Consider the following 25589-nt stretch of genomic DNA (forward strand, 5'->3'; position numbering starts at 1 on the left):
TCACCCATTAATATACAAGACTCAAAATCCCACTGTACTAATTTAGCATGGAGATTTCTATAAAATCCATCTTGTTGTTGATTAGGAGCATAAATTCCCAAAAGTAACGTCTTTTTCCCTTCTAAGATTAAATCTAATGCAATATATCTTCCAAAGGGATCTGCTTCAATTAGCTCAGCTTTAATGTCTTTTCTTAAATATACTACTATGCCATTTTTCTTTTCCATGGCTGAGGTCGCAAAATGTTGGCCCAGTTTGGGGTTAAACAAATATTTTTGATCGGTTGATTTGATATGAGTTTCTTGCAAGCAAATTATGTCATTCTTAAACTGTTTAAGATAATGAAATATTTTCTTTCTTTTCTGTGGAGAGTTCAATCCGTTAACATTCCATGTCAAAATCTTAGTTGTCATTTTTGGTTGCCTGAAGCTTTTTTAGAGCCTCCCGCAAGGCCTGTCTCACCTTTGGTTTGGCTCCTCCCACAGCTTCTGAGCTTGTTGCAGTAGCTCCTTGGTCAGTGGCCAATGATTGTTGAGATTGTTGCATAGTAGCTTGTTTATCCGTTTGTCTGGTGGTCTTGCGGTTGGATCTTTTTTCCTTGACTCCTTGCCCTTCCGGAAGAGGGAGATGATACATTTTATCTAATGGTTGTGTGGTTTGCTGTTTATCTTGTTCGTCTCGTGGTTTTTCACCATATCCCGAAGGTTCAGGGTATCCCATCTTCAGAATCTTATGATAGAAATCACGAGCTTTCCATACAGAGCTGAGATGATATCTTTGTTTGTCCATTGTAACTATAATACCGAATGGGGCATCCCATCTGTACTGTATCTGGCGCCTTCTGAGCTCTTCCACCAGAAAAGCATAATCTCTTCTGGCTCTTAGCATCTGAGGCGGTATTTCTTTCAGAACAATCAGGTCCTGTGCACCAATTTGAAGCTTAGTATTGTAGGACTCTTGTAGTATCATATTTCTAGATTCTCTTGTAACAAAGTATATTACCACGTCTCGGGGAAGTTGCCTTTGTTTTGCCGCCCATGAGTTAACACGAAAAATCCTGTCAATCTGCCAATCAAAATTGGATCCCGGTTTTCCCACCAGACGGTCAAAAGCTTCAGAAAACATTTGCTTTAAGTTCTCCTGCTTTTCTTCACGCAGCCCCCTCACTCTTAATGCAAGCTCCATCTGCTTATACTGTATCATAATAATTTGTTTTTCAGCATTATCAATTTTTTGTTCCACCACTTCAGTTTTGGATATCAGGTTAGTTTTAGCTTCATTGAGAGTTTCTAAATTATCTTCCATTCCAGAAATATATTCTGTTATCACATTTACAATTCCCATCATATTATCATTCATTTTAGTGACCCTGGTATCGAATTTGTCATATAGAACTTCCATCTCATTCCTTATTTCATCTTTGAAATCTTTAATCATTTCTAGATTCTGTTCTCTGAATTCTTTAAACATTTCTAAGTTCTGTTCTCTGGATTCTTTGAACATTTCCAGAAAAAATTCTTTTGTTAGTACATCTCCACTAGGGGGCATAGATGGTGGGGGCTGCAACTTTGTGCCAGGTAAGGGAGACGTTTTCGGAGGTAATTTAACAGAGGTTGATTTGGATGCCATTATATTTTGGTTTTAATTATTTATTCTAAATTACTAATCCACTGTGCTATGTGGAGAAAAAGAAATTCCTCCCCCCCCCTTTTTTCCCTTCTTTTTTTTTTCTTTTTTTTTTCCAAGGGGTTTTACGGAGGATTTCAAAAGAGAAAGTCCGTTTAGAATGTTTGGAATGTGTCTGAATCAACAAAGAGTCTTGAAAGCTTTAAGGGAGTAGCTCTAATTAAATTATAAGAGATTATTTCTTTACTTCTGTAGCAGGAAGCCGGAGATAACAGATGCAGAAGCTGTAAACGCCATTTTGAAGACAATTAAGCAAAAGAGGTTTTTATAACATTGAAGCTGGTATTTCAGATAGAGAAAGGTTTAAAAGTTCACAGGTTGGTCTTTGCTCGTATTGATTTTTAATAGTCTCTTTTCTAAAGATTGTCCTGAGGGGGAGGGGATCCTGTCTCGTGCTGTGAATAACAGCTGTGAAGTTCAGGTCGGAGTTGAATGACTCAGCTTTGGGTCGATCCTCCCCCTCCGTCCACAGCTCACAAAGAAACAAACTGTGAACTTCAAAGAAGATTCTTACCAGCTGAGATTCCTCACTGCTTTTTTCTTGTCTGAAAAAAGAGTTATCTTCTTGATATTGAGTAGATAACGATCCTGAATTCTGGGGGCAGCTCTGTTAAGCTGCCGACCGGCGACAGGCCACTCCCCGGAAGCCACTCGGTTTTTTGCTTATTCAAAATGGGAGCTCAGGTGTATGATTCAGACCTGCTCATTGTGGATAAGGCAGACACGGACATCTGTTTAGAAAATACAACGATATTGTGAGTATTCCTGTACCAGTAAGGGCACCCAAAATCTTGAATGAATTCCACTGCTTTAAAATTTTTGAATATGTAAGCTCCGTGTGAGGCCATCTCCGCCTGAACCTGGAAACTGCAGTAGCTGTGAATGCCCCTGGGAATAGAGTGACTGGTCCATTCCTGGTGGCTGAGGAATCCACCAACGGGTCTTTAGCCTTCAAAAACCAAAACTGGACTGCAGCAACGTGCACAGGGGGTGGTTTTTCAGGGAGAAAAGAGAGCTTTTCTCAGTCACTTTTTGTCAGAGTTTGCAGCAGCAATCACATCCAGAAAGCACACACAGGGAACTGATTCAGCAGGATTCATTAACTTCCCTTTATATATAATATCACACACAAAGTAAATATACAATACCAAAAGCAGGTTTTCCAACGTGGTAGAGATAAGAGATAGGGATGCAGTGGCTAAGACGCTGAGCTTATCGACCAGAAAGGTCGGCAGTTCAGTGGTTCGAATCCCTAGCGCCACGTAACAGAGTGAGCTCCCATTACTTGTCCCAGCTTCTGCCAACCTAGCAGTTCAAAAGCACATAAAAATGCAAGTAGAAAAATAAGAACCACCTTTGGTGGGAAGGTAACAGCATTCCGTGCGCCTTCAGCATTTAGTCATGCCGGCCCACATGACCACGGAGATGTCTTCAGACAGCGCTGGCTCTTTGGCTTTGAAACAGAGTTGAGCACCGCCCCCTAGAGTTGGGAACGACTAGCACATGTGTGCGAGGGGAACCTTTATCTTAGAGAGAAGAGTTGTAAGTAGGTACAAACACAGGCAGAAGAGAGAACAGTTTCAGTTCAGAGCCGCAGACTAGTCTAGCTTTTGTACAGAAGTTAAGCTAAGCCACGCCCAGGCTCCTTGCTGTCTCCTTGCTGTTGCTCACAGCAAATACTGTTTCAGTTTCCAAACAGCCCTCATTGGCTGACCCAGTTGCCATGTCTCTTCATTGGCTGACCTTGTTGCCCTGTCTCGTCCAGTCATGAACTCTCAATACACTGATAACTTTCTAGCAAATTTAGGGACCGTTGCTTTGCTTGAGTCTCCTGATTTCTACTCACGCTGCTCTGTGCCTTTAATATTTTATGTGTGGATTTTATGGGGCTGTTTCAATTTTTGCTGGGAGAATTTCCAATTGGCTGAAGAGCAGCCAAGGTAAAAAGCAACAACAAAAACAGAAGTAGTAGCTTTTTAAAAGAAATTAGGATCATCCTTCTGAAACCTGCCCCCTGTTCTGTCTAGCGAGGGAGCTGGGCCAGACTTCCAGCTGAAGGTAGAGGTGTACAGTTGCTGCTGCGGGGAAGACCCCTTGACCCTTACCAACACCCCCAGGAAGCTGGTGAAGAAATTGAAGACTTCCCTGGGAAAAAGCGCCGGGAAGAAATTCAGCTCTGCTTTAGACCAAAAGGACCTTGAGACACTCCTACTCACTGAAACAGCCACACAGTGAGTGAGCTCAGATGGAGGGGGGGGGGCATTTCAGATGGGGTGGGTGCAGGGGTGAAATACTACTGGTTTGGGTGAAATGGTAGTAAAAAATACTAAAAAAGTTTTTTTTTTAAAGTTCAGCCGATCGCATATTGCACGGCCAAAAATGGGGAGTGGGGTCCGTTTTTGCTCTCAGCAGGCTTCCCTGAGACTTGCTAGGCCAAAAATGGGAGGGTGGGAGGTGCGGAGAAAGAAAGAAAGAAAGAGAGAGAGAGAGAGAGAGAGAAAGAAAGAAAGAAAGAAAGAAAGAAAGAAAGAAAGAAAGAAAGAAAGAAAGAAAGAAAAAGAAAGGGAGGGAGGGAGGGAGGGAAAAAGGAGAGGAAGGAAGGACTACAAACCTAGCACTAGACGCAGCTTCAGAAGATAATCCAGGACTGGAAGGGAGCTTGAGGTCATCTAGTCCAATCCTGCTCCAGTAGGATATTGTTAAAATGAGTTTCTGTCTTTTGATCCCCTAGTTACATGACTACATAGTTACATGATCCTACCAAGCCATGCCTGCTAAGCCACACCCACAGAACTGGTAGTAAACAAATTTAGATTTCACCACTGGGTGGGTGGGGTCTCAGGGTGGTTTCTGTCTATGGAGCCGTTCAGCTCCAAAAATCTAATTTCTGTCTCTCCTGAAGTGGGGGAAGCGGTTCAGCGGTCACCAACCGGTGGTCCCCAAGAAAATTTTGGTGATCCGCTGAAAAATTATTTGCATTTTCTTATATTGCACTAAATAGTATTTATCTTTCTTTTAAAAAATCATATTGGTGGTCCAAGGGATTTAAAATTATGAATGTAATGGTCCCTGAGGTCCGAAAAGTTGGCGACCCCTTGCCTCTTGTGCCGACAACACATCCCTGGGTGGGAGCCACCCCCCACAAGCAGGAGACATAGCGGGCAGGAAGTCCAGGGTTGAATGGGGGGAGGGGCAGAGGTGGTGAGTGTGTCCGGAGCAGTTAATGCAAAAAGCAAACTGCTTCATTATCGTATCTGCTTCATTCATTTTTTTGGACTAACCTCTCCCAGGAGAGTCTTTATTTACGGCTTGGTCCATTCCATTGGCATTGTCACTATTCTCTGCAACGTGGGCAGGGGAGTCATCCAGTGTGGTGAGGGAGCACAACGTACAAGTAAAAAAAAAAAAAAAAAGTTGATGTAGGACACTTTGAATTTATGGACTGAAAAAGCCATTCTTCATCCTTATATATTACATGGTTCCGGGGCCTGTGGACAGAAAAGCAGAATTTTAAGAAATCCCTCAGTGTCCTCACAAGAGAAATCCTTTATCGCCTTTGAAGCCGCAAAGAGCTCCTAAACTGTGTTCGCAGATAAGCCAACACAGACAGACAGACAGACAGACAGACAGACAGACAGACAAATAGCCAGGAGACCCTTGATACAGTCTCTGCTTGTGCCATGCAAATTCCAGATAAAAACTCAGTTACTGGATTATTTTGATATACTGTATTTCTCAGAGTATAAGACTCACCTTTCCTCCCCCCACCCCAAAGAGGGTGAAAATCTGGATGCGTCTTATACATTGAATACAGCATTTTTGGCCTTCCAAAACCCGTCCCCCTTCAAATGGGCCATTTTTGCTTGGTTTTGCCCCCTCCCCCAGCCTCCAGGAGCACTCTACAAGCCTCCCAAAGCCTCTGCATGCCACCCCCCCCTTTTGGCAAAAAACAAGGCGTGCAGAGGGTTTGGGAGGCATGCAGAGTGCAAAACTTTAAAAAAAAATTACCTCTTCAAAATCGTGGTGCATCTTATACTCCAGTTTGTCTTATAGTCTTATAAAATATGGTAAGTGATTGTTTGGCTTTCAGTGAGAATGCCTGAGCAGCGCTAACATATCAGGAAGGAAGGAAGCCGTTGGTTGAGGGAAACTGGCCCTTGATTCGGCTCTAACTCAGCCACAAAGCAAAAGAGGGATTTGGGAACAGGAAGGTGGCCGAGGCCAAGGGACAGGTGGGTCATTCGCACAAGCCTTGTGAGCCCCTCATGTGTTCTGGACGCTCCAAGCACTACCATTGCCATCACCATTGCCTCCCACCTGTTCTTCCCCACCAATTCTCCCCTGGTTTTTTGGAGAGGTACAAATACCCTGTTCCCCCAAATATACGACCTACTCCAAAAGTAAGTCCTAGCTTGATTTTCACATGTGCACCCAATATAAGCCCTACCCCAAGAATAAGCCCTAATTAAGATCCCACCCACTCCAGGGTGCACAGGTAAAAGTTAAGTTAGGGTGGGACTAGGGGGGTGGAGCTGCTCTACAACTTACTTTTGGACAGTTGCAGCCAGGCCGCACAAACCCCAACACCTGGCTTGCCAGCCCATTTCTTCTGCAGCCTACAAAGCCTTTGGATCGATCCAAAGCTCTGTTATTGCAGAGACTTTCAGGAAAGCCTTGCCTGAAGGCATTTGACAGCAAAAAGGAGGCCAGGGGCGATGCACGCAAGTGGGGTGAGTCAGTGGATGACACCCCCCCTGGTGCCTTTTTTTGGTGGCAAAAAAAATATATGACAGTGTCTTTTATGGGGGAAACATGGATAGCAAAATGCCAAATGTAGAGAGAGCGCTATTGGATCCATCTGTGTGTGTGTTTCCTCTCTCTGAACCAGTGGTGTGAAATACAGCTTGCTGGCCTCTGCCTCTCTGAGCTTGGAGAACGCCAAGGACGGCTTCAACGCCCACAGCCTTACACTCCTGGGAAACGGTAAGTTACGTTGCACATGTTGAATCCCTCCAAATGCAAGATGGATTCAGCCTGATTGGTTCAGGCAAACTGGTAGCAGAAATTTAGAGTAGTTTCGGAGAACCGGCAAATAAATTTTGAGTAGTTTGGAGAACCGAGTGGGAAGGCCATTTGGCCCCGCACTCCCACCCCCGTCGTTTCCTGCCCTATATTTCTCTGTTTTTTTTTAGCTCAGCTGATTCGCGCAGCAGAGCAGATTGCTGCGCCTCAGCTGAGCTAAAAAAAAACAGCTCAGCTCACCAGTGCTGACACCGAGGGCGGTCCTTGAGTGCTGCGTGCAAAGTGCTTTCTCATAGAACCAGTAGGAAAAGGTTTGGAATCCCACCACGGCCCAAATCCTTCCAAGACGGCTTCAGAGAAGCGTTGGTTTTTGAGCTGTGCCTTGTGTCCCCCCCCAATCCATTCAGGTGGAATTGTGTTCCTGTCTGAGTTCAGGAAACCTTTCTCCCTGGACATCTGTATGGAATGAGAGAAGAAAATCATAATTCAAATAATATTTTTTAAAGAGCAACTGTCATCTCTGTCCCGCAGTGGCTCCTCCCCTGACCCGCTGTTGACTCACCGACCGTCCCATTCACTTTAATGGGACAGCCCGTGATGTGGCAGGGACACAACAAGGTGAGGGACGTGGCAGGCAGCAGGTGAGGGATGCCCACTAACAGGTGCTGCCATGATAGATCTGAAATGACTGAAGTTCTTTAATATTATATTTATAAGCTGCTTAGGTGGTTTCACTATCATTTTTACTGCTTGCCCTTCCTCCTCACACATAGAGCCTGGTGGTACAGATGCATTTCTCTTCAAACAATCGTACAGTTTGCAGTCTACATAGATTTGCAAAATGAGGGGATGAAAGAATATTCCTGAACTGTGTTTTACTATTTATCTCATGGTTACTGTGAAATTGTGTGAATGCATCAGTGCAGTGTATGTTATCTTAGCTTGCAGAGCTTGGATTCCTTGAATGAGTTTACCAAAAATGTAAATATTGCAGAATATACAGCCTCATGCTACATAACTAAGCTCCATTTCATACTGAATAAGCTAAATTAATTAATGTATCTTAAATACAAAACTGGGACTCAAGATGCTGAGCTTGTCGATCAGAAAGGTTGGCAGTTCAGTGGTTCGAATCCCTAGCGCCGCGTAACGGACTGAGCTCCCATTACTTGTTCCAGCTTCTGCCAACCTAGCAGTTTGAAAGCACGTAAAAAATGCAAGTAGAAAAATAGGAACCACCTTTGGTGGGAAGGTAGCAGTGTTCCATGCGCCTTCCGCGTTTAGTCATGCTGGCCACATGACCACGGAGACGTCTTCAGACAGTGCCTGCTCTTCGGCTTTGAAAAGGAGATGAGCACTGGTCCTTAGAGTCAGAAACAACTAACATGCAAGTGTGGGGGAACCTTTACCTTTACCTCAAATAGAAAACTATCTTTAGATAGATTTTTTATTCCAAAAGCATTTTATTAAAATAAATTTGATAAAAATAAAAATAAATCTGATTTAAATTAAACTTTTTTATTTTTTATTTTTTAAAATATCATTGATTTTTATTCACCCCTCTGCCTTCTGTAGCTGGGGATTTGGGTGGCATGTTGCTGATATAAGAGCGTTGGCGTCCCCAAGGCCAGGAGCGGCCAGGCCCATGGAAGGGAGAGGGCCCCTGTGTCCCACTCTGTCCTGGGGGAATCTCCTGGGGAAGGAGCAGACCTGGCACCAGCCTCATTCTCTGTCGCTTTTCTTCCGGTCTAAAGATCTCACTGTGGAGTGAATTCATACATTAGGACGTGGCTCTTTGCTCCGCGCCTGTTCGGTTATTGTTCATTGTGAATTTAGCCAAGGAGCATGGGGCCTAAGAGGCCGGTTTGTCCTGGGTTGTCTTTGCAGAGGATTCTCCTTCTTGGCTTCCGCTCTATGGCACCATCTGTTGCCGCCTGGTTGCTCAGCCGGACTGCATGACCCATGATGCCATGACTGGATTTCTTAATGAACAGGTAAAATGCCCAATGGACCTTTTGTTTGGACAGCAGCCTTTTGAAATGCCTCTTCAATCTTGAGGATGACTTGGCAGTCCTTTTACCATCTTCAACTGGATCCCGCAGGGCAGTCCCTCTCCTCCCAGGGCACTGATAACCCAGGCTTTCCCTTGGATGCCAAGAGTAGGGTGGTGTGGCCGCCAGTGGCCTGCGGAGCTGGTGTCAGTTTGGACAGTGAGGAGATTTGGGAGGAACCTGGCCCAGTCCTGGAGTCTGGGGAAGGCTCTGATGACGGTTCTGCATCGGAGGCAGAGAGGGGGCCAGAGCCGTCTGACAGTTATCAGCTGCCTTTGGAGTCAGATATCAGTGAGGCAGAAGAACAGCTTGAGCCTGTTCCCAGTGTGCGCATGAGCAGAGCTGCCGGGAGAAAGGATCAGTTACAGAACAAGGGTCGACTCAGGAGTAAAGCCATGGGTGGACAGGGAATGGCCCCTCCCATAGGGAACAAAGAAGAGCGAAAGGGGAGGGGAGTTTGCAGGAGGCAATGAGTTTGATTCATTAGGGTGAAGATCTGTTCCTGACTTCTTGCCAAGTATCGTCTGCTACAGAGTGGTGTTTGGAAGATATCCCGCCTGGCAGCTCTCCAAGCCTGATAAAGATCTGTAGTTGTGAAGATCTCATGAAAGATTGTTGACTTTGCTGGAGAGGAATTCAGTTTAAACTGAGAGCCGTGGTGGCGCAGTGGGTAGAGTGCAGTACTGCAGGCCACTTCAGCTGACTGCTAGATCAGCAAATCTGATAGTTCAAATCTCACCGGCTCAGGGTTGACTCAGCCTTCCATCCTTCCGAGGTGGGTAAAATGAGGACCCGGATTGTTGTTGGGGGCAATATGCTGACTCTGTAAACCGCTTAGAGAGGGCTGAAAGCCCTATGAAGCGGTATATAAAAATCTGCTATTGCTATTAAACTAAATAAAAGGGGTTTTAGGGAGAAATGTCCATCTGGGTTCAGTTCCAAGTGGGAGAAAGAGCCTGTGGCCATTGAAACAATGGTGGCTGTTTGGAAATATGGTTTTAATGGTGGAGGGGATCATATGGTTTGAGGTCCTGGAGGAAAAAGTGAAGATATGCTGAGAGTCCCTGGGTTTTATGCCCTCTCTGGGCTTTTGAATTTGAGCTTGTATTCTGATTGGTTTTCAGACTCCCATGGGGCCATGCAGGGGGCAACTCTGTAGGCTGTCCTGAGTCCCAAGCTTGGTTGAGCCTTGCTGGGTGATGATGTAACAAAAGGGCTTTAGGCAACTCTTACTATGGCTTTGCTTGAAGGAGGTAGATATTTGTTATGTAGAATGGACTGGCTCAGGCCTTAATGGCCCTTTGACAAAGGTGGGGGAAGCTGAGTTTCTCCCTCCCTTTTAGGGGGAAATATTCGGCCCTTTTAATATTTCCTAAAATATTTCATTTTCCACGAGAGGGGTGGGGGCTAACTTCCTACATCCTGATAAGGGCTTGTACTTTGCCTGAGAGTGAAATACTCTTTGGAGGGCGATCTGTGACTGATGACATTTATTACAGCCATCGGGAGGTGTCCCGGGGGAATCCTGGAGGCGGCGATACTGTGTACTGAGAGGGGGCCTGTTGCTCTGCTTCTCTGCCCCCGAAGAAAGAGAGGCCGACGCGGAGCCTGCCTTGTCGGTTCCCATCAACCGGGTAAAGCCAAGCATTGCTTAACCATTTTAAGATTAAATGGTCGGGGTCTTGTTCCACTTTTATTCATCTTTCTTTGGTTAAATGTATGTATGTATAAAGGGTGGCATTGCCCTGGGTGAGAAATGTGGACTTAAAAAGCAGGGGCACCTTTTCACAATGGACTGGAGCTGGATATCCGGTAGGCCAAAGAGCTTCCCGGATTTGGGCAGTGTTGTGGCCTGCCAGCAGCCAGTGGATCTAGCAGCAGATTCGGACAGTGAGGAGGTTGGGGAGGAACCTGGGCCAGTCCTGGAGTCTGGGGAAGGCTCTGATGCAGCCCTGTGTCTGAGGCAGAGATGGGGCCAGGGCCATATGCCAATTATCAGCTGCCTTCAGAGTCAGACATCAGTGGGGCAGAAGAACAGCTGGAGACTGTTCCCAGTGTGCGCATGCACAGAGTTGCCAGATGAAGGGAACAGGTAAGGAACAAGGGCCGACTCAGGAGTAAAGACACAGGAGGATGACCCCTCCCAAAGGGAATAAAGAGGAGGGAAAGGGGAGGGGAGTTTGCAGGAGACAATTAGTTCAATTCATTAGGTTGAAGATCTGTTCCTGACTTCTTGCCAAGTAATTGCTGCTACAGAGTGGCGTTTGGAAGATATCACCCTGGCAGCTCTCCAAGCCTGATCAAGGTCTGTAGTTGTGAAATTTCATGAAAGACTGTTGGCTGAGACTTTGCTGAAGAGGAATTCACTTTAAACTGAAAAAAAAGAGGCTTTATCAGGATGAGGCGTTGGCTTCGTGCTTTTGGGAAGCCTCGGTCAGAACAGGCATTTGGTTGAAACTTATTTTCCCAGCTTAGGGAATTTAGTAGAAAAGTGCCTCTTCTCCCCCTCCCTGTCCCCCTCCCCCCCTCTCTCCCCCCTCCCCACCTCTGGCGTTGGAACCCACATAGACATTTATGACCAACCAACTTAAAGACTTGGGGAGCACTTTGCTGCTTGCTTAATTCTATTCTGCTACAGAAGCTGCTTTCAAATAAGATCCTTAATAGGCAGTTCCTTGGAGGTTTTCCCTCTGCTGCAGATGCACTGCAGCCTCGAAAGGAGGAGCCTATTACTGCTGAGGTCAGCATCTTCCATCCCTTTAATAATCAAAGGAAAAATAAAGTGGTTTTCATCAGAGAACAGCTTTTGTTTCGTGAAAGCATTTGTGGCACGAGACATGACACAAATGCTAAATGAACTGTTGGAAGAAATGTCCTTCTGGCTTCAGTTCCAAGTGGGGAAAAAGACACTGGAAAGATGGCTTTAATGGTGGAGAGGATCACATGCCTTGAAGATGTTGGGTGAAGTAAAAAAAGGGAAGATATGCTGAGAGTCCCTGAGTTTTATGCCCTCTCTTGGCTTTTGAATTTGAGCTTGTATTCTGATTGGTTGTCAGACTCCCATGGGGCCATGCAGGGGTAACTCTGTAGGCTGTCCTGAGTCCCAGGCTTGGATAACTCTTGCTGGGTGATAAGTTAATTTTCTACTGGTCTCTATGGTTACCTGCATTAACCGGAGGCCAGATTTATGGATGCATGACGTAATCATCTATTTTTAGAATGAAAGGTTTAAAATGAACAAATGCATCAGACAAGCTGCAAACAGCTTCGTGGATTTCAAACAACTGTAGAGCCTCTTTTAAAAAAAATCTGTGAAAATATTCTGCATGTTTTGATGGATGGTCAGTTCTTGGGGCATTTATTTATTTATTTTTCCATCAGGACAGTAAGATGTAAAAAAAATAAAGCTGCACATTGAAGGGTTGCTGGGGTGGATGGACACACAAGAGAAGAGCAGAAAGTGTGGTGTGTGTGTGTGTTTCAGCTGAAACCAGGTTAAAGGAGATCACACAATGTGCGCAAGGCAACATTTTTGTTTTTTTGTGTAACATTTAGGAAACTCACATTCGTCCTGTGGATAAAGGAGAAAAGGCCAACCTTTTCTCCATCATCAATCCTGAGTCTGGTGAGGCCACAGCTCGGCTTTTCCAAGCAGAAAACCGCCAAGATCTTTGCAAGTGGATGGAAGCTTTCTCGCAGCACTTCTTTGATTTCAGTAAGTGGCTCGTCTTCCTTTTTCCTGGTCGGAGGAAAGTGTGCAAACTTAGATTAACAAAGTTGGAAGAGACCTTGTAGCTCATCTAGACCAATCCACCACCCAAGCAGGAGACCCTCCACCATTTTTGACAGGTGGCAGTCCAGTCTCTTCTTGAAAGCTTCCAGTGATGAAGCTCCCAGAACTTCCGAAGGCAACTTCTGCTCCATGGGTTGATTGCTCTCACTGTCAGAAAGTTCCTCCTTATTTCTAGGCTGAATCTCTCTCCTTGTTCAGTTTCCATCCATTATTCCTTGTCTGACTTTGGATCCTTTGGAAAATAGCTTGACCCCCTCCTCTCTGTGGCAGCCCCTAAAATATTGCAACACTGCTATCCTGTCTCCCGTGGTCCTTCTCTTCATTAGAATAGCCATGCCCAGTTCCTGCAACCGTTCATTGTATGTTTTAGTCTCCAATCCCTTGTAATGGCTCATCTCCTCACTTGAGAAAGTAAAGACTCCTGAAACTGATTATTTCAAAGGGAACCTTTAATCAGTCAGGATGGAAACCATTAGAGGCAAAGCAGCATATGAAACCCTTTAGGCAATGCAAGTGGGATTAAGCTGATAATGAACCCTCCCCTTTGTCCGAATGCAGATTCTGACCAATACACAAGTGTGAAGACGTTTCCTTAACTCTTCTGCCCTGAGAGTCAATAAAGCACACGTTCCCATGGCTATCTCTAGTTAGACATTAAAGTAAGTTATCCCACATGGCTATCATAAACATCCCTCCAGAGATGCTGGGACCTTCAGTCTTCCGATGACAGGAAACCAGTTGTAAAGTTGTAAAACTCAATTGTTACAGATACAGCTAGTGATTTAACTCCGATGCCCCCCTCCTTCCAATTGAATGGCAGTATCACTTTTAGGGATCTGACACTGGTTGCTCTTCTCTGCACTCTTAGAATCTCAACGTCTTTTTTATAGAGTGGTGACCAAAACTGGATGCAGTATTCTAACACCCTGGTTGCTCTTGCAAAACAGCCTCAACATTTGCAACCCCCCTCCCCTTCGTAGCCACAATGAAATCTGACAAGACTGGCAGAATCTGGCTTTATGCAGGACCCCTCAGAGGGAGGGCCCAAAAGCCAAATAATAATAGCACTTAAAACTTATATACCGCTTCACAGGGCTTTTACAGCCCTCTCTAAGCAGTTTACAAAGTCAGTGTCTTGCCCCCAACAATCTGAGTCCTCATTTTACCCACCTCGGAAGGATGGAAGGCCTAGTCAAGCTTGAGTTGGTCAGGATTGAACTGCTGGCAGTAGGCAGAGTTAGCCTGCAATGCTGCATTCTAACCACCGCACCACCAGAGGCCATTAACACTTGTTTTTAATGGTCTCTGGAGGGATTAGGGCTTCTCCAGGGCCTTGCCAATAAATGGCCCCGTCAGACCGATAACAGCGAAATGTAAAGTTGTGATGGTAAAGATGGGTTGAGCCATCCACTGCAATTATCCATGTCCTGTCTTAGAAATACGAAATATCAGTTAACTTGGCTGTGGTTGATTCAGATTTATGGCTATCTAAGAAGATCAGGGACGTGGTGGCTCAGTGGCTAAGGAAAAATAGGAACCACCTTTGGTGGAAAGGTAACAGCGTTCTGTGCGCCTTTGGCGTTTAGTCATGACCATGGAGGCATCTCGGACAGAGCTAGTAGTAGTAGTAGTAGTAGTAGTAGTAGTAGTAGTAGTAGTAGTAGTAATATTTGTTTTAACTCAGCCTTTTTCTTGATTGCCCTCCAGGTCAGTGGAAGCACTGCTGTGAAGAGTTCATGAGGATGGAGACACGGTCCCCTCAAAAGCCACCCCTGTTCTTGGCCAAAGAAGCCACTTCGGTTTACCAAGAGCTGAGTAAGTCGAAGCCAGTGAGCATCCTTAGGGCCCCAGGAGCAGGGGTGAAATTCAGCAGGTTCTGACAGGTTCTGGAGAACCAGTAGGGGAAATTTTGAGTAGTTTGGAGAACCGGCAAATGCCACCTCTGACTGGCCCCGCCCCCATCTATTCTCTGCCTCCTGAGTCCCAGCTGATCTGGAGAGAATGTGGATTTTGCAGTATCCTCCCCCTGCCATGCCCACCAACCCATACCATGCCCACAAAGCAATGCCCACAGAACTGGTAGTAAAAAAAAAATGGATTTCACCACTGACCCGGAGCAAGATCAGCCCAGCCTTAGGAGCCTCCCCCCCCCCACTGTCCATATGGGATTTGCAGGGGCTGAAGGACAAGCAGGTAGACCTCTTTCCCTTTGGGGGATCTCTAGCGAGTTGAGCAACTCAGAGTCCATTGGATAAAGAGATCTTTGTGGCTGGCTGATCCCTATTTTTGACAAGCCAGGTGTTTTTGATTTTTCTGAATGCCCGGTTTTCCTTTCATTGCTGCCTGTGCTCAACAGATGATCCAGAGCTGACAGACCATACTATTGTAGGATTGAAAGGGGCTTGGAGATCACCTAGTCCACCTCAACAGTGCATTATTTTCAGGGGAAGCCAAGAACCAAAAGGCATAGACGGCAGTATTACATTGTCAAGTTCTTGGGAGAATCTTCCCCTTCAAACTCAGCTGATCCAGAACTATTATTTGCAGATATTTGTTTTAAATCAGGAGGGTCAAACTCCATTTCATTGACCGGGGGGGGGGGGCTGGGGAGACGTGTGTGTGTGTGTGTGTGTGTGTGTGGCCAGCTCAACATCATTTGTGTTGGGGATGCCTGTGGTGGCCCAAGCACTGTGCCACCAAGAACTGGGTCCCAAGGACTGTTTTAGGCTGCAACGGCCTCCTGCAATCCTCTGCCAGTGTAAATGGAGGCCCGGAGGATCTCGCATGCGGCCCTCCCGAGCTCTGTTTTCATTGGCAGAGGCACTGTGGGCTGGTCCTTTGCTGTTTCCAGGGCGGCCCTGCGGGCCAGATCTAACCACTCTGTGGGCCAGATCTCCCCCCCCCCCGGGCCTTGAGTTTAACATCCCTTTTTTAGATTAATACAAATAATAGAAGAGCGATGTGACTTGCATCTCAGCATTATTAGGAAGTGCTCATTTTTCTTTCTCAAGGAATTTCGGCTGTTCTATTTCTTTTAAGGCTTGGTAAACAAAGAAAGGGTCATGTCTGTGGGATGAAGTTCTCATCTGTGGGGCTGGTGGTGTGGCCCAGGTCCACTTTTGTGACCCTTCTCTTGTGTTGTCTTAATGTGCCAGGCATTGATTCACCGGTGAAGCCTTTAGTTGCGACAGCTCAGCGTGAGGAGGAAGAGGAGGAAAGCAGAGTGGCCTTGTTCGTTGGCTTGGATGAGGCGGACATGTCCGGTGGTTCTTCTCTGAAGCAGAGTGAGAGCATCCCCCAAGGAAGCCGCGACTCCAAGGGGACAAGCAAAGGAAGGGAGCCGCCTTCCAGGCCCTGATCTGGCTCTCCACAGCTCTGCGCCCAGAGGGAGGCCTCCAAACTACAGCCTCTGGCATGCTGGCACAGCTCCTGTGCCTTCCTCCCTCCCTCCCTCTTCCTCTCTCCCTCCCCCCTCTTTCCCTCCTGATTATCTCCCCCCTCACTTTCCATCCCCCCTCTGCCTCTCTCTCTCTTTCCTCCCTCTCCTTCCCTCCCCCTCTCCCTCCCTCTCTTTCCTTCCCCACTCTTTCCCTCCCCACTCTCTCCTTTTCTTTCTCCCCCCTCTCCTTCCCTCTCTCTCCCACCATCCCTCCCTCCCTCTCTTCCTCTCTCCCTCCCCCCTCTTTCCCTCCTGATTATCTCCCCCCTCACTTTCCATCCCCCCTCTGCCTCTCTCTCTCTTTCCTCCCTCTCCTTCCCTCCCCCTCTCCCTCCCTCTCTTTCCTTCCCCACTCTTTCCCTCCCCACTCTCTCCTTTTCTTTCTCCCCCCTCTCCTTCCCTCTCTCTCCCACCATCCCTCCCTCCCTCTCTTCCTCTCTCCCTCCCCCTCCCTCCCTCCCTTTTTAGTGAAGATACAAATTGGCTGCATACTTCAGCCCCAGAATTACCTCAAGGGTTCAAGTGATTCTCCTCTCCAAAACCTTTTTTTTATAAAACTTTTTAAAACAAGGCCATATTAAACTCTTGCCTTTTGCCCAGCCAGCCTCTCCCCCCCTCTCCCCCCACCGGAAGCCCTTGGCTTAATGGAGAAGAGTCTTCATTTCTTTCTCTAAAGCCTCCCTCAGCATTACCTGGAGCAGGAAGTGTCTGCAGGCCAGGCCAGCTGCCATTCTTCCCAGGGTCAGGTGGCAGGGAGACGGGCTCTGAGCCCCCAGACTGATGGCTTTGCCTGCTTAAGCATGGCCTTGCTTCCTGGGTCCTGACCCTTCCTTCGGCCTGGGCGATGGAGGACAGGAGAGCCATAGATGCGCCTCCCTTTTATCTGCTGTTTCTGCCAGTCCTTCCTGCTGTGGTGGATTGGTCCCACGTGGCACGCCTTGGACGGGGCAGCTCATACGCCAAGGGGATCCTGACCCACCTCCATCTGTGGGGCCATAAGAGGAAAGCAGCCTCACTTTGCCAAGGCCTCCTGCAGAGACTGACCAGGAGCCCCAGGCGGTGGGGTTGACCTCACCAGGCAATCGAACATCTGCACGGCTTCATCTTCTGATCCATTATCTAAAAGATCCTCTAGTGCATGGATCTCCCAGAGCTGCTAGTTTGCTAGGTTGGATCTACTTAAAACAGGACGAGCTGTTCCCACTGTGAATATGGTGGGACAGAAGAGATAATTGGCAAGGCTCAGTTCAGGGGCACCCGAGAGGGTCAGAAGCCCCCTCCCCGCGTTTGTCAAAGCCCCCATCTGAGTTAAATTCTTACAAGCTAGAGGGTGTAGCATTTTTAGCTCAAATACTAATGTCCCTCCAAATAATTTCCACAGCCGGTAGTAGAAAATTGGATGGGTTTATATTAGGAAGAGAAAGGCGGCTCATTGGCTAAGATGCTGAGCTTGTCAATCGAAAGGTCAGCAGTTCAGTGGTTTGAATCCCTAGCGCCGCGTAATGGGGTGAGCTCCCATTACTTGTCCCAGCTTCTACCAACCTGGCAGTTCGAAAGCGGGTAAAGAATGCAGGTAGAAAAATAGGGCTCACCTTTGGTGGGAAGGTAACACCATTCCATGTGCCTTAGGCGTTCAGTCATGCTGGCCACATGATCATGGAGACATCTTCGGACAGCGCTGGCTCTTTGGCTTTGAAAGGGAGATGAGCACTGCCCCCTAGAGTCAGGAATGACTAGCACATATGTGCGAGGGGAACCTTTACTTTTACCTATATTAGGAAGAATTGGATGCTGCATTCTAAACAGAATCGAAAGAGATAATTTTACTTGGAAATAATATCAGAGCTTTTCTTCTGCTCACTGGAACTGGTACGACGTAAAGGTACTTCTCTGAAATCTCTTCCTTTTAAGGACTCTAATTTCCACAAGTCTGACTTTTATCAGAGAAACAGCTCTTGGTTGGTTACGGACTGCATCTTCTGTGGAGCAAAGGAAAACAAGGACTTTAGCTGTTAGCACAGTAGTTCGTAGCTGTTCATTGAGTTGTATTTTCTATCTGTATTATTTTATTGTAATATGTGAGATGCATTTACTGTGGAGGTTTGTATCTCTTTTTTTTAACTAGTGTGTTTTTTAAAAAATAAATAAAGGAATTGTAGCAAAGTGGTAAAGGAAATGTCATCTGAGATTAATGCTGCCTAATCCCATAATGAGACTGCAGAATCCCTTTTAAACTGCAAATCCCTGTTTTAACAATTTATTATTTTATTTACCGTAATTTTCAGAGTATAAGACACATTTCCCCCCCACTAACAGTGGGTGAAAATTGTGGTGCGTCTTATACACTGAATGTTGCCGAAATCCCGCCCACCTGCCAGCCCCCACTCTTTGGTTGTTTTTGGCCTCCACATGTTGCATTTTTGGCCTCCGCATGTGGCATTTTTGGCCTCCGTGCATTGCGTTTTTTGGCTGGTTCCAGGCGGTGGAGATCGGCAGCAGCAAATGAGCCATGCTGAACGGGATGTGGTAGCGGCAAATGGGCCCTGGCAGCAAACAGGTGGTGGCGAATGGGCCACAGTGGCGGCGGCCGCCAACGGGCCACAGCGAATGGGCAGCCGTGATGAATGGGCTATGGCAGTGCCGAATGAGCCGTGGCGAATGGGCCAGATGGATGCTGGTAGGCAAGGGCAGATTTTTTTCTTGTTTTCCTCCCCCAAAAAGGAATGTCTTATAGTCCGGAGCATCTTATGCACCCAAAAATACGGTAAGACATAGAAAGTCCATAATGGTGTCTAAATTTCCATAAACCACCACTATCATTATGTCTGCTCCATCCAAAATTGCCCCAACAATTGCATCTCCTTCCCCAAATCCTAAGTTGGGCTGCTATGACTTTTGACCATAATTCTGGGTCCAATTAAAAACTCCCCTGTCTTGTTTTTTAAAAATAACCCAAGGCAATGAATGTACCTGGTCCTTCTCCAATTTTCCGCCTAACAGCAACCCGTGAGATGGGTTGGGGGAAGAGAGTGTGACTACCCAGTTTCATGTCTCAGGTGGGAGTTTCACCTTCTCTAGCATGGTGTCTTCGCCATTAGGCAAAACTGCCTCTGTTAGTTGTTAATGTTTGATAAGTCACCCAGCCTCCACCCAAGGCAGTTTACTCTCCAAAGTATGAAAGAAGGAACATGTAGTAAGGCCCCTAAAAGATATTACACATGGAGGTTCAAGCCAGAGCATGTTCTCTGTAGGAAATCCCTGGCATTTGAGTGGCAGATTTAAAGTCATCACTTTCCGCCTCAACTGCTAAGTCAGAGGTGGGCCACTATGGCTCTTTTATGACCTGGGGACTTCAATTCCAAGCCATATGCCTCAACCGTGCTCTAGGTGCCAAGTGAGTACTGTTGGAAGAAATGCCCTCCTGGGTTCAGTTCCAAGTGGGGAGAAAGACACTGAGAACATGGAGGCTGTTTGGAAAGCTGGTTTTAATGGCGGACAGGATCACTTGTCTTGAAGATCTTGGGTGAAGAAAAAAAAAGGAAGGAGATGCTGAAAGTCCCTGGGTTTTATGCCTTCTGGGCTTTTGAATTTGAGCTTGCATTCTGATTAGTTGTCAGAGTCCCATGGGGCCATGCAGGGGAAACTCTGTAGGCTGTCCTGAGTTCCAAGCTTGGTTGACTCTTGCTGGGTGGTGATATAATGAAAGGCTTTGGGATTCCTATTATAGTTCTGCCTAAAGGAGGTAGATCTTTGTTATGTAGAATAGACTGGCTCAGGCCTTAATGGTCCATTGACAAAGGTGGGGAGCTGAGTTTCTGCCTCCCTTTTCGGGGAAATACTCTGCCCTTTTAATATTTCCTAAAATATTTCATTTACTTAGGAGAGGGGTGGGTGCTAACTTCCTACAATACTTTGGCCCAGTGACCTATTAATTATGGGACTTTGCTACCATACAATTCCTCAGTTCTTTACAAAGCCGTGTGAAGCCAACCTGTTTCAATTTTTCCAGTCCTGAAAGATTGAGAATACACAGCAGATACCAACAATCAGCGCAACAATCTGAGCATTGCAAAAGCCCAAAAGAATAAAATATTGTCCCGGAACAATAAAAATCTCATAATCATCTTCCTATCACCTCCCATTTTTTTCCAGTTCATATCATATGCACTTAGTCGTTTTCCAAAAATGTTTTAGTGGTTGCTATGGGGGATGTGTGCTGCAAAGCCACCATTATTCCGTTGCCCTTCAGTCTGCGCTGAATGCTTTCATATGTTTCTACCACTAATGCTTTTGTTCTGACCCAGCCTTAGCAGAAGCAAGAAACAGACTCCTTGTCCTGAAAAATCCCTCTTTATTTATGTCCTTCAAAGAGTTAACTGCAGTAACAGACCTTAGCAGTTCCTTGCGATAATTGCCAGATTGCTGCAAATTAAGTTCTGGTAAGTAGTCTCTGTGGCACAAAACACAATGAGCCAAAACTTCAAAAATCCGAACTGTTGTCGCCTGCGACCACCACTCCCCTCTCCTCCTATTTATTCCCCAGCCAGGGAGAGGCCATTCAGCATCCACATATGCTTTGCTTCCCAAGTTGACTCTTTATCCTCCATTGTTCTCTTCTCCTAACAACTTTGCACATACGTGCATCTGGAACAGGCTCCAGCTGTTCTTCGTCCCCACTCAGCCTCCAAAGGTAGCTGCCTCTCTGGTGGCTGGGAAATGTCAGATGGGCCTGGCTCTATCGGCTTCCGATGCAGAGCATCCATCAGAGCCTTCCCCAGACTCCAGAACTGGCCCAAGTTCTTCCCCAACCTCATTGTCCGAGTCTGCCACCAGCTCTGCTGGCGGCTGCAGGCCACAACCGCTTTTGCCAACAAAATGAAAAGAAGAACTAGGGGAGACATTACAGCAGTGTTCTAATATCTCAGGGGTTGCCACAAAGAAGAGGGAGTCAAACTATTCTCCAAGGCACCTGAGGGCAGAACAAGAAGCAATGGGTGGAAACTAATCAAGGAGAGAAGCAACTTATGACTGAGGAGAAATTTCCTGACAGTTAGAACAATTAATCAATGGAAGAGCTTGTCTCCAGAAGCTGTGAATGCCCCACTGGAAGTCTTTAAGAAGATGTTGGATAGTCATTTGTCTGGAACGGTATAAGGTTTCCTGCCTAGGCAGGGGGTTGGACTAGAAGACCTCCAAGGTCCCTTCCAACTCTGCTATTATATTGTATTGCATTGTAAAAGTTGTGTGGCTCCAGTGCCTCAGACTGCAACTGAGAATGTTGCAAATCTTCTGTCTTGTTTTTTGTTGTTGCAAAAGAACCGCCTTAGAGATCTGTTCTTCCACTAGATTAGACTACACTAGACCTCTGGTTTTTTTGCACAATTCATCCATGTTTACCAATATTCCTGGTTGAAGCCTGATTGATAGCTGTTGTAGTTTGTGATGTCTTAAAGACATTTCACAATGGGAGGATGTAGTTACAGCCAACAGCCACTAGGTGTCCTGTGCATCTCCGCTTCTGAATTCGCAAAACAGAAGAATTTAGCTTCAATTTAGCTCCTTTGTAGGATCCTTTGCCAAAGGAAATTGTATAAAGAGATAGAAATCAGAAATTAATATCACTTTTTCCTGAGAGAAGGAGATGGTGTTAATTGCATGTAATCTACCTGATTTTAATTAAGGTTTCTGCCAGTATGCTTGGCACCCGAACTGAAATTATAATTACTTTGTATTTTGTAATTAACATATTTAACTAGAGGGATCTAAATTATAACAGAAAAGTGATCCCCATCCTTGTGGTTTCTAAATATGCTGGGCCTGCAGTTGCAAGAATTAGGGGTTGCCCAAAGGGCATCTAAAGAGCACCAGGTTGAGAAGGTTGGCTTACATGGGAAGAGCAATATATTACAGAGTATTTTGAGAATCAGATCTGGCAACTTGACATTGCCAGTATATATATACCATATTTTTTGGAGTATAACATGCACCTTCCCCTCCAAAAAAGAGGGTGAAAATCTGGGTGCAGCTTTTTATGCTTCAGTGCATTTTAATGCACTATATAGCATTTTTGGCCTCCCCAAACTCCTCCCCCTTTGCAAAAATGAACATGCAGAGGGTTTGGGATGCTTGCAAAATGCTCCTGGGGGCTGGGAAGGGCAAAAAACAAGCAAAAAACAGGCTGTTTTTTTGCTCGCCCCCCCCCCAGGCCCCATGACCACTCTATAAGCATCCCAAAGCTCTGCATGCCCCCCCTTTTTGCAAAAAAACCATTTTTTGCTCTGCATGCCCCCCAGCCCCCAGGAGCACTCTACAAGCATCCCAAAACTCTGCTGCCCCCCCCTTTTTTTGCCAAAAACAAGGCATGCAGAGGGTTTGGGAGACCTGCAGAGTTTTTTAAAAATTTACCTCTTCAAAATCTCTGGTGCATCTTATACTCTGAAAAATATGGTATATAGATCTTACCATCCAGCTCTAACAGTGATTCTGTTGGCTACCCATCACATTCGTGACCCCAGGAGAGTCAGTGGAGATGAGAACTTTGCCTCCTGAGATTTCTTTTTCTTTGTATTTTATATTTGCCTGAAATTTAATAAAAGTTTTTTTGGGGGAAGAGAAAGCTTTCCATATGGAGACAGAAGTAGGTGGAGAGGACAATAAATAGACAAAAAAAGGAAGAGCTACCTCATTTTTCTATCCACTTAGCTAGGGGTGTCAAACTCGCTTTCATTGAAGGCTGCATCAGATTTGTGTTAGACCTCGGGGGGCAGGGGGCATGGCTGGGGTGGGCCTGGCCAGTTCAATGTCACTTGGGGGCGACCTTGATGGCCCAAACCCTCTGCCAGCAAAAACTGTCTCCCGAGCTCTGTTTCCAGCTGCGATGCCCTCCTGTAATCATCTGCCAGTGAAAACAGAGCCTGGGAAAGCTGCACGCAGCCCTCGTGAGCCCCGCTGTCAGTTATGATGGCTTCCTGCAACCCTCTGTCAGCGAAAATGTTATCGCTGGCAGAGGCAACATGAGCTGGTCCTTCGCTGTTTCCAGGGTGGCTCCGTGGGCCAGATTTAAGCACCTCACAGGCCAGGTCCAGCCCCCAGGCCTTGAGTTTGATGCCCCTGCACTTATCCCCAGAAAAAAAGGCATCATTTTCAGTTGAGGAGCACATTGGCTAGCTCTCAGTTAGATTGTTGAATGACAAAGGAACAGCCAGTACGTGTTTGATAAATGATTTTGCAAATAAAAATGAACCACTATGCAATTTAAAAGTGTGTGTGTGTGTGTGTGTGTGTGTGTTTGTATAGCACAGGGGGCAGCAACGTTAAATGCTCAAAGAGCCATAAAGGTCCTAAACAGAAGCCTTCCATTCAATTCTGGAGCCAACAGAAGTCCAGTTCCCACACCATAGAGTCTCCTCCTAGCTCAGCGCCCCTTTTTCCTCTATCTGTCCTAACGGAAAGCCCTATCAATTTTGGAGCCGACCAGTGACAGGGAGCTGCAGCAGAGGGATGAAAGAGCCGCAGATTGCCGTTCCCTAATACAGCAGATTATGAATGGGATTCTGGTTTAGATTCAGATTCCCTTCCGTACAAGGCCAGGATGGGAGGAAAGGGCTCAGCAATCGCTTTATATTCAGACTAACCCATCTTAGCTTGCCAGGAGAATGAACTCAAATAAGAAAGCTCATTAGCATTGCCTTGAGCCTTTTGGAGGAAGGACACGGCATTTAAATGAAATTAGGCTGGGATTAATCGGAAACAAATTGTTCCTCAGTCTGGAATCTTGCAGTGGATAGGACCCTCTTGCAAATTTATCAAGTGGTTAACTGAGGGTAGCTACTAGTCATTTAAATTTATGCATGGGGAATTTTTTGCAAGTCGCAGTGCCGCCTTCCAAATAAATACGCAAATCATTGAAAAAGGAAGAAAGTATTTGGTGCTTCTAGCTCGAGTGCAACTATTTTGGATATTAAGGTAATGGTCCCCCTTGCACATACTGTATGTGCTAGTCATTCCCGATTCTAGGGGGCCATGCTCACCTCCGTTTCAAAGCTGAAGAGCCAGCACTATCTGAAGATGTCTCCGTGGTCATGTAGCCGGCATGACTAAACACAAAAGGTGCACGGAATGCTGTTCCCTTCCCACCAAAGGTGGTCCCTATTTTTCTACTTGCATTTTTACATGTTTTCGAACTGCTAAATTTGCAGAAGCTGGGACAAGTAACAGGAGCTCACTCCATTACATGGCACTAAGGATTTGAACCACTGAACTGCCGACCTTTCTGATCGACAAGCTCAGTATCTTAGCCACTGAGTCACCGTGGTCCTATTTTACCTTGGTTCTAATTCAGTTGCTTTTGCAGTTCAATTCATATTCTGTGCCCCGGTTCTCTCTGCTGCTCCTTACAAGTCTTTTCTCCTTTTTTAAGCCTTGGAGAAATCAACTTTCATCTCTAGAGACTCCAGGCAAGCAAGCAAGAAAAGTCAGATTTAAGCCTGACAAAAAGAGGACAAACTGAAAAGGAAAATCAGAGGCAGATTCCTCATTAACTACAGATGAATCATACTGAAGATGGCTCATGTGATCACCGTCACATGTTCTGCTGCAGCTGGGTTCTTCCCAGGTCACTTTCACATCTGTCTCACAACAGCAACTAAATTCCAAGAATTTCTTGTATTACAGAATATCAAATTATTTTTTGTTTTTTTTAAAAAGCCCACCTGGTATGATGCTCCAACTTTCAGGAACTTTCTGACTCTTCTGCTTCCTAGAACGGTCTTTGAATTGACGTCACATATTTCATCTGAGGATGCGTCAGTGAGTCAAATAAATTCTTGCCATAAAATTTAATCATCGTAGCTTAAGTGCTGACCGGTCCTAGACTTGACCCAAGCTTTCTGTCTTTTCCCGTAAACTCTTTCAGCAAGGCCCGAAAGAAATCTGATATCCAGAGGAAAAAGCAGGCTTGACTCCAGATCAGCTCTTCTCAGAAGATGCTGAATTACAGCACCTATCTGTAGCTTGTATGATTGGTACCCGTGGGATATTCCTGTGTAGGGAAGCCCCCCTCCCCCTTCTAGAGAGTGAGGGGTTTTGGAGAATATTAAAAGAGGTAGAATATTATATTTCCCCAAAGGAAAAATGTAGACACATGTTCTTAAAGGCAGAAAGCAGCCTCCAGTCTTTCTTAATAGCCTCCAGCAGATGCCTGAAAGGGGTGTAGTGGCTCAGTGGCTAAGATGCTTGGCTTGTTGATCAGCAGTTCGAATCCGTAGCGCTACGTAACGGAGTGAGCTCCCGTTACTTGTCCCCGCTTCTGCCAACCTAGCAGTTTGAATGCATGTAGAAATGCAAGTAGAAAAATAGGAACCACCTTTGGCGGGAAGGTAACAGCGTTCTGTTCACCTACGGCATTTAGTCATGCTGGCCACATGTCCACAGAGATTTCTTTGGGCAGCGCTGGCTCTTTGGCTTTGAAACAGAGATAAACACCGTCCCTTAGAGTCAGGAATGACTAGCACACATGTGCGAGGGGAACTTTACCTTTAGATGCCTGAAGTCTTTAGAGATGAATATTTTGTGCCCATTAAGAAAGGCTGGGCCAGCC

At 46.0% G+C, this 25589-nt stretch overlaps 1 protein-coding gene across 2 annotated transcripts in view; it reads left to right on the forward strand.

Annotated features, from left to right (window-relative positions):
- RTKN2 (rhotekin 2) overlaps positions 1-24790 on the forward strand; it is a 34260-nt gene extending 9470 nt beyond the window's left edge. Inside the window, exons 6-14 of one of the 2 annotated variants that reach the window (XM_087702030.1) lie at positions 2336-2441; positions 3714-3917; positions 6575-6669; positions 8596-8702; positions 10259-10393; positions 12315-12474; positions 14260-14367; positions 15708-15836; positions 24411-24790. In XM_087702030.1, the coding sequence (XP_087558156.1) occupies positions 2336-2441; positions 3714-3917; positions 6575-6669; positions 8596-8702; positions 10259-10393; positions 12315-12474; positions 14260-14367; positions 15708-15836; positions 24411-24475 (1109 nt within the window). In that variant the 3' untranslated portion in view covers positions 24476-24790. Of the gene's footprint in view, positions 1-2335; positions 2442-3713; positions 3918-6574; positions 6670-8595; positions 8703-10258; positions 10394-12314; positions 12475-14259; positions 14368-15707; positions 16218-24410 lie in introns of those variants that run through there. The other variant, XM_087702029.1, reaches the window with a different exon arrangement.
- The last annotated feature ends 799 nt before the right edge of the window (positions 24791-25589 follow it).

Source organism: Thamnophis sirtalis, unplaced genomic scaffold (genome assembly GCF_051295495.1).
Source record: "Thamnophis sirtalis isolate CommonGarterSnake01/CBP01778 unplaced genomic scaffold, rThaSir2_p1.2 scaffold_15, whole genome shotgun sequence".
Taxonomy (NCBI): Eukaryota; Metazoa; Chordata; class Lepidosauria; order Squamata; family Natricidae; genus Thamnophis; species Thamnophis sirtalis.